Here is a 14,581-nt window from a genome sequence, read left to right as displayed (position 1 = left end):
TCTGGAGTATTTTAACTTAGCTTGAATTTTTGTATTTAAATTTCCTTGCCTACCCATTGAAGTATTTGTGGTTATCTGAATGTAAATACGATATTTTAAATTCCTCCATTTGGCCAGATACGCGGCTCACACCTGTAATTCGAATGCCTTAAGAGACCAAGGTGGGAAGATCTCTTGAGCCCAGGAATTTGAGACCAGCCTGGGCAACATGGCGAAACCCCACCTCTACAAAAAATTTAAAACATTAGCTGGACGTGGTAGCGTGCGCTTGAGCCCAGGAGGCTGAGGTTACAGTGAGCTACGGTTGTACCACTGCACTCCAGCCTGGGCTACAGAGCAAGACCCTGGCTCTAAAATAAATAAATACATAAATAAAGTTCTTGGCCAGGCACGGTGGCTTACACCAGTAATCCCAGTACTTTGGTAGGCCAAGGCGGGTGGATCACCTGAGGTCAGGAGTTCAAGACTAATCTGGCCAACATGGTGAAATCCTGTCTCTAATGAAAATACAAAAATTAGCCAGGCGTGGTGGCACACACCTGTAATCCTACCTACTTGGGAGCCTGAGGCAAGAGAATCGTTTGAACCTGGGAGGCAGAGGTTGTAGTGAACAGAGATTGCACCACTGCACTCCACCCTGGGCAACAGAATGAGACCCCATCCCAAAATAAATTAAGTTCTCAGTACCTTTCCATGGCTGTGGGGCTCACCTGGAGGAAGCAGAGTGACTGTCTAGGCTCTTAGGGGAAATGTGGTATCCATCTCACTGCACTCCTTACTCACCCTTCCCCTCTGCACCAGAGAAGTCATTGAAATGCCAAATACCTCATGACTATATCCCATTACTTTCAAAACCTTTTTTGGTCTCAGGATCCTTCTACACTCTTAAAAAAAATTATTGCCGGGCATGGTGGCTCATGTCTGTAATCCCAGCACTTTGGGAGGTCAAGGCAGGTGGATCACCTGAGGTCAGGAGTTCAAGACCAGCCTGACCAACATGGAGAAACCCTGTCTCTACTAAAAATACAAAATTACCCAGGTGTGGTAGCACATTCCTGTAATCCCAGTTACTCAGGAGGCTGAAGCAGGAGAATCGCTTGAACCCGGGAGGCGGAGGTTGTGGTGAGCCAAGATCGCACCATTGCCACCACGCCCGGCCCTGATTGTTACTAAAATTTTATGGAAAATAACTATTTTCAAAAAATTAATGAGAAGAGAGGTATCATTTTACTTTTTGCAAATTTATTTATGTCTGGCTTAATCAAAGACAACTAGATTCTCATGTCTGATTCCACAGTCAGTCTGTTACCATATGTTGTTTTGATATATAGAAAGAATTCTTGGCCAGGCGCAGTGACTCACGCCTGTAATCCCAACACTTTGGGAGGCCGAGGTGGGTGGATCACGAGGTCAGGAGTTGAAGACCAGCATGACCAAGATAGTGAAACCCCACCTCTACTAAAAATACAAAAAATTAGCCGGGCGTGGTGGCAGGCGCCTATAGTCCCAGCTACTCAGGAGGCTGAAGCAGAGAATTGCTTGAACCTGGGAGGCAGAGGTTGCAGTGAGCCAAGATCGCACCACTGCACTCTAGCTGCACTCCAGCCTGGGTGACAGAACAAGACTTTGTTTCAAAAAAAAAAAAAAAAAAAAAAAGAATTCTTGCCTCACATAGGAATTTAGTGTGAGGCAAGGGAAAGGGAGGGATGAGGGATATTTTAATAGTCTTTTCTGGTACTTGTGTACATTCTACTGATACTACACCAAAACTTGAAAAGTGATAATTTTTTAAAGGTTAATTGCGGCCGGGCGCGGTGGCTCAAGCCCGTAATCCCAGCACTTTGGGAGGCCGAGACGGGCAGATCACGAGGTCAGGAGATCGAGACCATCCTGGCGAACACGGTGAAACCCTGTCTCTACTAAAAAAAAACTAGCCGGGCGAGGTGGCGGGCGCCTGTAGTCCCAGCTACTCGGGAGGCTGAGGCAGGAGAATGGCGTGAACCCGGGAGGCGGGGCTTGCAGTGAGCCGAGATCCAGTCACTGCACTCTAGCCTGGGCAACAGAGCGAGACTCCGTCTCAAAAAAAAAAAAAAAAGAAAAAAAGAAAAGGTTAATTGCAATATGGAATCTGAAACCACATCCATGAACTTTTTTTTTTCTTTTTTCTTATTTTCACTTTATCACGCAGGCTGGAGTGTGTAATCTCAGCTCACGACAGCCTCAACCTTCCCAGGCTCAGGTGATCCTCCTGCCTCAGCCCCCTGAGTAGCTGGGATTACAGGTGCGCACCACCACATCTGGCTAATTTTTGTATTTTTTGTAGAGACAGGTTTCACCATGTCACCCAGGCTGGAATTTTTGTAATTTTTTGTAGAGATAGAGTTTCACCATGTTGCCCAGGCTGGTCTCGAACTCCTGGGCTCAAGCAATCTTCCCTCCTCAGCCTCCCAAAGTGCTAGGATTACAGGCATGAGCCACCATGCCCAACCCTCATGAACTTTTCATACTCCGTTACACTAAATTCCATTGGTCTGTCCTGTACTTTGAATAGATCTTTTACCCAGGTGTGATTTTGTAACATGCATTAGTCATTTGGAAAACAATGGTTCACTAAGTTTTACAGATCTTCCAAATGGTGATACTTTCACTATACAATAGCAAAAAAAAAATCCACATTTGTTAGTATCACTGCTGACTTCGTGAGCAAAGCCTTTAATTATTATCGGTAAGGTGTCAAACTTGTGGTGGCCAATACAAGTTTTTCAAAATTTTAATTTTTGCCTGAAACTTCAACATTTTTTTTAAATCTCATATTTTTATCATTGGCAACAGATGGCTTGAGTTGTTTTCCTTGAGGTGATAAGCTCACTTTATTCATTTTAAAGAAAATGTCTGCCAGATATCCAAGTCTGAAATTCCATAGTTTACCAGTCACCCTAAAAGTACCAACAGGGTTCCATGAAAAAAGCAGAATGCTTTATATGTGGATTTCCCACTGGTCACATGGAATATGAAAACGTCTTCTGCCAGGTGCAGTGGCTCACACCTGCAATCCCAGCACTTCAGGAGGCTGAGGCAGGAGGATCGCTTGAGGAGTTCAAAACCAGCCTGGGCGGCACAGCAAGACTCCGCCTCTGTAACATTAAAAAAAAAAATTCGTCAGGCATAGTCACGAGTGTCTGTAGTCCCAGCTACCTGAGAGGCTGAGGCGGGAGGACAGCTTGAGCCCAGGAGTTCGAGGCTATAATGAGCCATGATCATGCCACTGCACTCTAACCTGGGTGTCACAACAAGATCTTGTCGCTTTTTAAAAAAAAGAAGTCTTGTATTCAGGGGTTGAGATGTAATGAAATTAATCATTATGACCGGGTACAGTGGCTCACGCCTGTAATCCCAACACTTTGGGAGGCCAAGGTGGGCGGGTTACTTGAGGCCAGGAGTTCAGCCTGAACAACATGACGAAAACCTGTCTCTGCTAAAAATACAAAAAAATTAACCATGGGTGATGGTGCAACACCTGTAATCCCAGCTAAGGCAGGAGAATCACTTGAACCTGGGAGGTGTAGGTTGCAATGAGCTGAGGTCACACCACTGCACTCCAGCGTGGGTGACAGAGTGAGATTCTGCCTCAAAATAAATAAATAGAAAGGAAAGAAAGGAAGGAAGGGAGGGAGAGAGGGAAAGCAAGCAAGCTACTTCATCAAGGATGTTCTAAGTGAAAATGGCTAATTGGCTTTTTATTTTGGCTGTGAGCCCATGCCCCTGGCCGGGAACTCGGGGCTCCAGTGACCACGGGCACAGCACCAGTTCATGTCAGAGCTCAGTTTACACCTACTGTGCCCCAGCCGCCATCCATGCACAGAGGCGGCCACAATGGAAAGAAATCATGCCATTTTTATTTTTTTTCGCTTTATTTTTTGGAGCGGGTCATTACCCGGGCTGGGTGCGGTGGCAGGATGTCAGCTCACTGCAAGCTCGCCCTGCCAGGGGTTCCTTCGTCTCCTGCCTCAGCCTCCAGTAGCTGGGACTACAGCGCCCATACCCCTCCCTGGCTAAGTTTTTGCATTTTCGTAGAGAGCGGGGTTTCACATGGCTGTGGGATGGTCTCTATCTCCTGACCTGTTGATCAGCCCGTCTCGCTCCCAAGTGCTGGGATTACACAGACTTGAGCCACAGCGCCGGTATGTATAGAAAATAGTTTTGATTTCAGCCCCGGGCATTGGCTCCATACCAATCCCAGCACTGAGACAAGCGGATAAGCCTGGAGTTTGCCAATGCAGTGAAACCCCATCTCTACTAAAAAATACAAAAATTAGTCAGATTTGTGTGGTGGTGAGGGGCCTGTAATCTCAGCTTCTGGAGCTGAGGCCGGGAGAATCGCTTGGACACCCGGGAGGCGAGGTTGCAGTGAGCCAGATCGTGCCACTGCACTCCAGCCCTGGGCAGGGCAAAACTGTCTCAAAATAAATGAAATGAATGGATTTTGATTTCATAGATCCTAAAAGGGTCTTGAGTACTCCCGCCAGGTCTGAACCGCTTTGAAAACTGCCTAACGTCTCTTCAAGCCTAAGACAATGGTGACTTTCAAAGAATCACTTTTCTTTTCTTTTTTTTTTTTTCTTTTTTTCTTTTCTTTTTCTTAGGGCAGTCTGGCTCATCATCCAGGTTGGAGTGCAGTGGGCGCGAAGCTCGCAGCCCGGCTGCAACCTCCACCTCCAGGGATTGCGCCCGTTCATGCCAGCTGCGTAGCTGGGATTACAAGTGTCGCCATCACACCTTGTTAATTTTTGTATTTTTAGTAGAGGCGGGGTTTTGCCATGTTGGCCAGGCTGGTCCTGAACTCCTGACTTTCAAGTGATCCACCCACCTCCAGCCTCCCAAAGTCCTGGGATTACAAGCATGAGCCACTGTGCCTGACATTTCAAAATCTAATGGCCCTTCCTGCTCTTTGTAGAACCTGGTATTCCACCGTGTGATGTGACATCATTATTACAACTGATTTCATGCAGACGTTTCTAGTTTTCTCCTAAAAAACAGTCCTGCACCGAGACTGCAATGGCTCCAGCATAATCCCAGCACTTTGGGAGTCGAGGCAGGAGATGGCTTGAAGCAGAGAGTTGAGGGAGCTGCAGGCCAGCCATGATCACACAACGCTTCCAGCCCTAGGTGACAGGGCTGGGCCACTGCCAAAACAAACAGTGTCCTGGCAGATGTCCTTGTGCTTGTGCACTTGGGCCTGGGGGTCAAAGGAGAGTCTGCATTTTAATACCCTTGATCCCCATCCCCTAAGCAGTGCTCCACGCAGGCTGGCCCCACCTGCCTCCCACACAATGCAGAGGCCCCTCCCGCGTGTGTGCAGGTGGAGCATGGCCCGCCCACATGGTGAAGCGCCTACTACTGCCCACCAAGGAATGAGATTGTGTTTCCGGCCCGAGGATCCTACAGGCACCATTCTACAGTTCCTCACCCCAAGTAGGCTGCCTCTGGGGCCCCTACCCCAATTCTTTCCCCAACCCTCAGTGAACCCCAGCCCGGATCCCATGGCCCATACTTGACCAAGCCAAGTCTCATTTGGAGTCTCTCTACCCCAGTGGTGTCCCGGGTGGCTTGGGTGGTCAGAGATGTTGCAGAGGAGCAATCCTCACTTACTTCCTTCCCTCCAGTGAGATCTGGAAATGCACAGTGGGGCAGGGCATCTCATGGGAATTGAGAGCCCCCACCTAAAGGAGGCCCCCTGACAATGTTATGGCACAGTCCCAGGCTGGGGGTGGAGGTTAAGGCTGCTATCCCGTTTGAATCCCCATGTCTGCTATTTGTTATTTCAGCTGTGGCTGCCCAGGCAAAGCGATTGGCCCATTCCCAGCCTTGGTCTACTTTCATGAATAGGAGCTGGTCAGTGAGCGACCCATGGCTAACTCTTTGCAAGCGGCTAGAAGAGAGGAACAGTTCGGTCATAGGCAGCATCGCACAGTCGCGTGGTGCCCAGTGGGCACAGCCGGGCCACACAGGCTGTGCGCCCAGCCCTCTGCCTCCACCAGCCTCCCGCGGGCCCCTGCGCTGGAGACCTCCCAGGCCATGACCACACCCTGCCTCACCTGAGCTCTGTGGAATTTTGTTATGCTCTCCAAGCCCAGGAACTGGGTTCCCATACCTGCAGGCAAGAGGGAGAGGCCCTCCTGTCAAAGCATCACCTCCAGTAACAAACTTTGGTGGCATCCAGGGCAGCCAAATAGTGGGCCATGAACGGCTCATGCTTTTGATGATCAAGGTACGACTTCCAGCTGGGCGATGGCTGTGCCTGCCGTCCTCAGTGCTTTTAGGAGAATTGCTTGAGAGTAGGAGTTTAGGTTAGCCTGGGCAGCCTGCTTGGGACTCCATCTCTGCAAAAAAAATTAGAATTAGGCATGGTGGCTTATGCCTGTAATCCAGAGCTGGCGGGAGGCCAAGGCAGGCCAAGTCACCTGAGGTCAGGAGTTTGAGACCAGCCTGGCCAACATGTGAAACCCTGTCTCTACTAAAATACAAAATTACCTGGGCATGGTGGCTGGTGCCTGTAATCCCAGCTACTCAGGGAGGCTGAGGCAGGAGAATCATTTGAATCACAGGAGGCTGGGAGTTTTGATGAGCTGGTGTGTGCAGTACACTTCAGCTGGGTGACAGAAGCGAGACTCCCCTCTCAACTGGAAATACAAAAAATGCTTATCTACTAAGAAAGTAAAAAGAGGCCATGTGGCGTGGTGGCAAAATTTAGTAGTCCTAACTACTTGGGAGGCTGAGGTAGGAGGCTCACTTTGACCCCAGGAGTTTGAGGCTACAGTGACTATGATTATGATCACGCACTGCCTGGTATTTACACACAGGTTCCTTGAGGCCCCTTCAGACTGGGCCAGGTCATCTTCCAGGCACTGCCTCTGCTTTCTGTACCTTCACTTCTTTTTATTTATTTATTTATTATTGTGCTGAGGATGGAGTCTCTCTTGCCCAGGCTGGAGTGCGTGGTGTGGTCTCAGGCTCACCTGGCCTCAGCCTCCGAGGTTCTCACCATTCTTCTGCCTCAGCCTCCCGGTGGCTGGGACTACAGAGCGCCCACCACCTAGCCGTCTAATTTATGTCATATTTTTAGTAGAGAGCAGTTTCACTACGCCCTTGGGATGGTCTCCATCTCCTGACCTGAAGTGATCTGCCCGTCTTGTAGCCTCCCAAAGTGCTGGGATTACAGGCTCTGCACCCTTCACTTCAGGTGTTAGCTTTGGAGACAGAAGGATCTGGGTTCAAATCCTTGCTCTGCACCTGCTGGAGGTGTATATGAAGTTTAGCAGGTGCAATGTTTCTTAAAGGCCCCAAGCCCTTGTCTCTGCCAAAGAGGCGTGATGGTTCCACCTCCCGTGGTGATTGGGAGGACTGTGAAGTGTGAGTGAGGTGCCCTTCCGTGGAAGTTGTCCGGCACTTGGGATTCCTATTAGGGACAGCAGAGGAGTGGACATTTCTCCACTCCAGGGCTTCTGATCCAACTGCAATCAGGGCTTTGAAGTCAGTCCCTCCTCCCCAACTAATGTCCAAAATCCTCCTCATTGCCTCTACCTTGGGGACTCCCCAGGGAGATGGAAAGAGGCAGAACCTGGAGTGGCCTGGAGCTCTTGCCAGTTTAAATTAGGCTGGCTCCATCCTTGCCTCTTGCTAGGCATCATTACTCCAGGATCAGTTAGGCAGTGGTGAAATAGGCCAGGAATGCGGTGACTCACACCTGTCCCAGCACTTTTGGGAGGCCGGGCAGGCAGATCACTTGGCGTCAGGAGTTCCAGACCAACCCAGCCAACATGGTGAGCCCGTCTCTACAAAAAAATACAGAAATCAGTTAGACATGGTGGCATGTTGCCTGTAATCCCTATAGCTACTCGAGGAGGCTGAGGCACCCAGTCCGCCCCAGACCCAGGAGGCACAGGTTGCAGTGGCCATGAGCTGAGATTGCGCCATTGTACTCCAGCACAAGGTGGCAGAGGTGAGACTCTGTCTCAAAAAAAAAAAAAAAAGAAAGAAAAAAGAAATAAGCAAAGCCCACTGAGCCTCAGAGCCCACGATGGGGGCTTTCCCTGGATCTCTCTCTCCATCACTCTCCCGCTCTGTGACCTCCCCATCCATGTCCCTCGGCACTTTCCGAGACTCGTCTCCCCATGCTGGCTGGGGGCCGAGGGTGAGACGGATGAACCACTTCTCACCAGGAGAGGGGGAGGAGTAGCACAGGTCCCATCTGCCACTCCCTGCCAGGCACGTTCTCCCTCTGACCCACAGGACGGGAAGTATGACAAGATGGGAACCTCCGACCGTGGTGGAGAACTGGTCCCACGTGGGAGGCCTTCAAGCGTCAGAACCAGGGGTGCATGGTGTGAACAGTACAGCAACTACAAGCGTGAGCGGGGAGGCCAATTGAGCAGGCACACCACAAGGGGAGAACATGTGATGCTTAGCGGGGGCCTCAAGAAGTGACCTATCGGGTGAGAGCCCAGCCACCCCGCCCTTTCTGGGCCCAGCGTGGCTCCATCCAGATGCCTGTCCATAGAGGATCATCCCGCGGACAACCCAGCCCGGGGCAGGGCACAGCAGCCATCGCGACTTCTGTTTCCCTCTTCTTGAAATGGGGGTGGTGAGGACCAGTAGCTGGGGAGGCTGATGTGAGGCCCCGCCACAAGAGGCTTAGCACTTGGGCGGCTGTGCGGCTACAGGTCTGGCTGGCAAGAGACACTGGGACGGGGCTGGGCTGGATCACAGCCTGAAGAGCCTGCCTGTTTCTCACCTTTGCAGGGGAGGAGGCCACCCACCCAAGTCAGCCTGTGGGTCTGGGGGAGGCCCCTGGGGGACTAAGCAGCCAAGGCAGGGACACTGGTGGTGGAGCCAGTTCTGGGTTCAAGTCCTGGTTCTGGAGTAAGTTGAACACTCTGAGCCTCACTTGACTTGGCTCTGATTAGCTACTACTGCATTATTGGGTTGTTGGGAGGGCAAGCAAGATGATTTGGGCAGGCTGACCCCAGAGGGTACTCAGGAGATGCTCCCCGAGTGGAATGGGAGAGTAACAGAGCCCGCGAGAGAAGAACAGTAGGTGTCTGTCAGAGAGGGGCAAAGACAGGCCTTCACTGGCAGCGGTAAGAGCAGAAATCAGCAGAGCTGGCCATTTATTGGAGCCTTCTTAAGGCACTGGGAAGCACGAATTTCTAGCTTTTGCTGTTAGGTATTATAATCCGTTTGAATAAGCAAGCTGAGCTGTTGAAATATTGGATATTAAGGTTGCTTAAAGTCACCGTCAATATGAAAGGTATTGAGAATCTGAGGGCGTGACACAAACTCATCACTAAACTACAAAAAGCTTATACCCATAGTGGGCTTTGGAAGGGAAGAAAACCAAAATAAATACATAATAAATCTGTAAGATAGTATCAGCTATTGATAAGGCGATGAATATAAACTGGGGAGTAGTAATAAGCAATATGAGAATTAAGAGGAATAATGGGGGGCCTTTGGCCGCGGCCGGGAAGGTCTTCTCTGGGGTTGCGACATTTGCGACTGGACCTGCGATGAGGAAAGAGCGGAGAAAAGCTGGGAAAATGGTCTCAGCAAAGGAAGAGCAGGTCACAGAGACCCGCGAACTAGACACAAACCTGGCAGATCCAGGATGGGAAGATAAGAGCGAGGGCAGAGTGCAGAGAATGCAGGGACCAGATCTGGGCAGTGGCTGTGGCTGAGGAAGGAGCTTGGGTTTTGTCCTAGAGTTATGATAGAGACACAATAGGGTTTTAAAATAGAGGAATATGTGGCTATGACTCAACTTATCCTTTAAAGCGGGTTAAGCTGGGCTCAGGTGGCTCTGGCCACCTGTAATCCCAGCTACTTGGGAGGAGCTGAGGGCATGAGAATCACTTAATCCCGGGGAGGCAGAGGGTTGCAGTGAGGCCAAGATTGGGCTGCACTGCAAGCCTAAGGTGTTAACAAGCTTTGAGAGACCGAGACTCAATGTAAAAAAATAAATAAATAAAAATAAAATGCACAAAAGGCCAAGCTAGGTGCGGTGGCTCACCTGTAATCCAGCACTTTGGGAGGCGAGGAGTAGGTGGATGCATGAAAGCTCAACTTTAGGGTCCAGCCTGGGTGGCACCGGTCCAAACCCTGTCTCACCACCATACAAAAAAAAAAAGTAAGCATGGTGATGTTGCATCTGTGGTTCCAGCCCGTTATGGGAGGCTGAGGGTAGGAGGGATTGCTTGAGCCTGGAATGGAGTGCAGTGAGAGCGAGATTGTACACTGCACTCCAGCCTGGGCTGAGGGAGACTCTGTCTCAAAAAATAGAAATGCATCAAGCAGGAGTCAGCTGGGCACCATGGCTCCTGCAAATCCCAGCTTTGGGGCGAGGTAGGTGGATCACAAACTAGACTTCAAAGCCAACCCTGGGCAGCATGGTGAAACCCGTCTCTACCAAAAAGAAATACAAAAATTGGCTGAAAGGTGGGCGTGCATCTGTGATGATTCCTCCAGGAGGCTGAGGGTGGGAGGATGCAGCTGAGCCACCTGGGGGTGGAGGTTGCAGAGAACCAAGATTAATACTTAATACACTCCAACCACAGGCGACAAGTGATACCCTATCTCAAAAAAAACAAAAACAACTAAAACAAGTCAATTATAACTTTACATGGGCCAAATCTAGCTATGAGGCTGTTTTTGTAGATGAAGCTTCTTGGGGGTCACAGCTGGCTCCATTTGTTTCCATGTCTGTGGCTTTTTTTTTTTTTTTTTTTTTTGAGGACAGGGTCTCACTCTGTCACCCAGGCTGGGCCTGACATGATCTCAGCTCACTTGCAACCTCCATGGTTTCAGTGATTCTCCTGCCTCAGCCCCTTCCAGTAGCTGGGATTACAGCCACCCAGCGCCTCCGGCTAATTTTTGTATTTTTAGGCAGGATGGGATTTCACCCTGTTGCCCAGGCTGGTCTCGGCGCTCCGAACCTCAAGTAGATCCACCGCTACAGGCCTCCCAAAGTGCTGGGATTACAGGGGTGTGACCACAGCGCCCGGCCATATGGCTGACCACTGCACTTAGAGGTGAGTCGTGCAATGGCGACCCTTAGCCCACAAAGGTAACGTACTCCCACTCTCTGGCCGTCCACAGAGGGTTGCCAGCTATAGCTTCCCTGGGTTCACTTTCGGTGCACTTTTGCAGGAAGAGGGAATGGAACTGGATCAGCCTGAGTCAGAGAGACTGATGAAAGCTGTTGTGAGGTTGTCCAGCCAGGAGACAGAGGAGTAGAGCACTGGGAGGGGGAGCAGGCAGTGGTCGGTGATCCTGTGAGAGAAAGAGAAGAAGAGGTGAAGAAGCGCACGTTCTGGGTTTTGGGGCCTGTGAGATGATGGATGGTGGTACCTTGACCATGATAGGGGAAGGTGTGTGTGTGTGTGTGTCTTGGCGTGTGCTGCCTTCTGTTTTGTACCATGTTAAGTTTGAGATGCATCTTGACTGTCCAGCTGGCACAGTTAAATATACCACATCAGGGGAGAGGCTGGGAGCAGAGAAGTAAATGTGAGAGCCATCAGTGCGTGAGAAGGTATTTTAAGCCATGGGGCTAAATGGAGTGCACATCAGGAAGGGGCTCCTAGGCTGGGCAGGCCCAGATCCCGGGAAACTAGTACCTGCCCTGACATGGGGGGGCTCCTGGGAACTCACTGAGTCCCTCCTTTACCACCTGCCATGCAGACCCTGAGCTTTGGTTTCCTCCCAGGCTTGCAGAACTGGGTGAAGAGGCAGGGGCTGAGAGCAGGCGCTGCCTACCCTGGGCCTCACCAGCCAGCTCTTCTTCCTGGGCTTTGCACAGGTGAGTCAAATAGAGCTTATGCCACACATGGTACATTCTGCCATCTTGATGTTTCAAGATCCCAGAAACCCGAAGGCAAGTTCCCCTGGTGAGGACTTTGAAGTCACTGGACGTCTGCAGCATGTGCTGTCATTAGAGAGATGCACAGAGGGCCAAAAGTACCAGTGAAAGGGATTCCTGGATCTGGTCAATGAAGGACGGAAAATCCTCAGGACCAGCTAAGGTTCCTAGGGTTCTAGAGATTTCTTAAACATACAGATGCCAAGCCAGGCACAGCAGCCCGCCTGTAATGCAGCACTTTGGGCAGCGAGCGGCGGATCACAGTCAGGAGTTTGAGACCAGCCACAGATCAACATGGTGAAACCTGTCTCTGAAAAATACCAAAAAATAACCAGACATGGCAGTGGCACCTGTAGTCCCAGCTACTCAGGAGGCTGAGGCATGAATCACTTGAACCCGGGATTACAGGAGGTTTGCAATTGAACTAAGTTTCAGCCGCCACTGCACTCCAGCCTGGGCAACAGCAAGATTCTGTCTCAAAAAATACCCAAATCATACCTTCACTTTCGGCATTCATCAGCCCTTCTACTGGCACTCCAGCTACCAGGCCATTAGACAATTTGTTCTGCCAGGAAACGAAGATCTGGACTAAATCCGGCTTTTCAACTGAGGTGTTCCGGACACGGTCAGCACATTTCAGATGGAATCGAATGCGGGCGATCGAACAGAGATGCTGGCTGAGAAGGAGAAACAGTTTGGAGACAACCGTTAGGGCTGCTGGCATGGGGTGGCACCAGCCCCTACACCAGCCCGCTTTCTCTTCCTGACCAGAGTCCCTCCTGACTCCGGGATCTCAGGATCAGTTCGGGGCTCATCCCACAATTGTTGTTTTTCTGAATTTTGGCTTTGGGCGGGTCTCCTGGGTGCAGCCAGCCGCAGGTGTGATGGCATGATCTCAGCTCCTGTAACGTCAGCTCCGGGTTCAAAGTGGTTCTCACCTCATCCTCCGTGCTTGGCAGGATTATAGGACACACCACCACACCCAGCTAATTTTTGTATTTCTAGCACAGCCAGGGTTTCACCATGTTTTGCCAGGCTGGTCTCAATTCCCAACTCAACTCCGCCCTTGGCCTCTCAAAAGTGCTGGGATCCTAGGCATGGCTCCCACACCCAGCCTTGTTTTGTTTTGAGACGGGATCTCCTCTGTCACCCAGGCTGGAATGCAGGCTCATCTCCAGCTCACTGCGGCCTTGACTTCCCAACTCCAGTGATCCCTTCTGCCTCAGCCTCCCAGGAGCTGGGACCGTAGTGCACCACCACCACACCTTAATTTTTTTTTGTAGAGATGGGGTCTTGCCATGTTGCTCAAGCTGGTCCTTGAACTCCTGGGCTCAAGCAGCCCTCCCACCTTGGCTCCCAGAGTGCTGGGATTACGGGTGTGAGCCACTGCAGCCTCCTGCTGTTGTAATGGGGACAGTCTGGCAGCCCAGGGCCCGCAGTGACCCTGACCTCTCTTGTCCTTCAAGGTCTGGTGCTCCGTCCGCTGCAGAGAGCTCCCACGAAGGCCTCATCACCGACCCCCACAGCCTCTGCGCTTCCGGGTCGTCGGCTCCCTCTCCAATTCAAAGAGTTCTCAGAACACTTCCACTCACCACAACAAGCCCATGAACCCGCCTCACAAATGCGAAGTCTGAGTAGGATAGGCGGAGAGCCAAGGCGGAGGAAGAGGGCTGAGGCAACCCCATCCAGCCTCAGGGCATTGCTCAGCCAGCAGCCACCGGGGCTCTGCTTCCCGCACTGGAGGGTTTTCAGCTGGAACCCGAGCCCATGGTCTCTCAACGAACCACCATCTGACCCACCTTGAAAGGCGGACATCCAGGCACACGTTGCACCACCCTTCAGCGAGGCATTCGGGTGGCGGGCCGGGTGGCTCCCGTCAGGCCTGGGCCCCCCTGCGACAAGCGCCAGATACGCCACAAATACCACTGTGTCAAATGCTTTCAAGATATATTTTTGGGCTTATTTTTTGAAACACATTGTGAATACACTGGAAATCTTCAGGGGCTTGCATTTAAACACTTGGGGAAAGGTGGTATATTTTATTGTGTTCTGTTTCTAAATAACAGCGGACAGGGAAGCCCACCTATTTTACTTTCTTCCCACTCCTGTGGAGCTGGGCTGAGCAGGGATCCCTCTTCCCACTCCCTGTGGGAGCTGGGCAGGCAGGGATCCCTGAGCCACAAGCAAGTCTCAAATCAGACCTTGGCTCTTGGGATGTGTGATTTCAGCTCCTGTCACCTCGTGCAGAGGCATGGGGGGCTCCAGTAGGGTGTGGAGAGGCCAGGCAGAGAGGAGGCCCGACTCTGGGAGGTCCCAGCTCATGGGCACTGCCTTCAGCTAGCCTGCCTCTGTCCTAAGGGTCAACAGTGGGAGCCTAGCAGGAAGTTCGATCCCCAAAGCTGCAACGGGGACTGATGGCTATGGCAGAAATGAAGACCAGGTCAGGACCCTCAAACATCATCTGGGCGTGCCAAACACAAGCCAGACTGCAGGAGCCCGCAGGGGTGAACTCTATCGGAGATACACTGCTGGCCACAATTGTCCCCTCCTGGGTCCACCCAACACTAGGCTGTCCATGTCTATCTCAGGGGCCCATTTCCTCTCTGCAGCGGTCCCAGCCACACCAGGGTCTTGTCTGGCCAACCTCTTCCCCAGGGAAAGGAGAAAGAA

The 14,581-nt window shown here is 51.3% G+C and overlaps 1 protein-coding gene across 1 annotated transcript in view; it reads left to right on the top strand.

Annotated features, from left to right (window-relative positions):
- ECE1 (endothelin converting enzyme 1) overlaps positions 1 to 13,545 on the top strand; it is a 73,088-nt gene extending 59,543 nt beyond the window's left edge. Inside the window, exons 15-17 of the mRNA XM_031663981.1 lie at positions 5,360 to 5,472; positions 6,198 to 6,268; positions 13,378 to 13,545. Coding sequence (XP_031519841.1) covers positions 5,360 to 5,472; positions 6,198 to 6,268; positions 13,378 to 13,545 — 352 coding nt within the window. The remainder of the gene's footprint in view (positions 1 to 5,359; positions 5,473 to 6,197; positions 6,269 to 13,377) is intronic.
- Positions 13,546 to 14,581: the final 1,036 nt, after the last annotated feature.

The sequence above is a fragment of the Papio anubis genome, chromosome 1 (genome assembly GCF_008728515.1).
Source record: "Papio anubis isolate 15944 chromosome 1, Panubis1.0, whole genome shotgun sequence".
NCBI classification, from domain to species: Eukaryota; Metazoa; Chordata; class Mammalia; order Primates; family Cercopithecidae; genus Papio; species Papio anubis.
The sequence above is the reverse complement of the archived record's forward strand: the minus strand, read 5'-3'. Positions and strand labels throughout refer to the sequence as shown.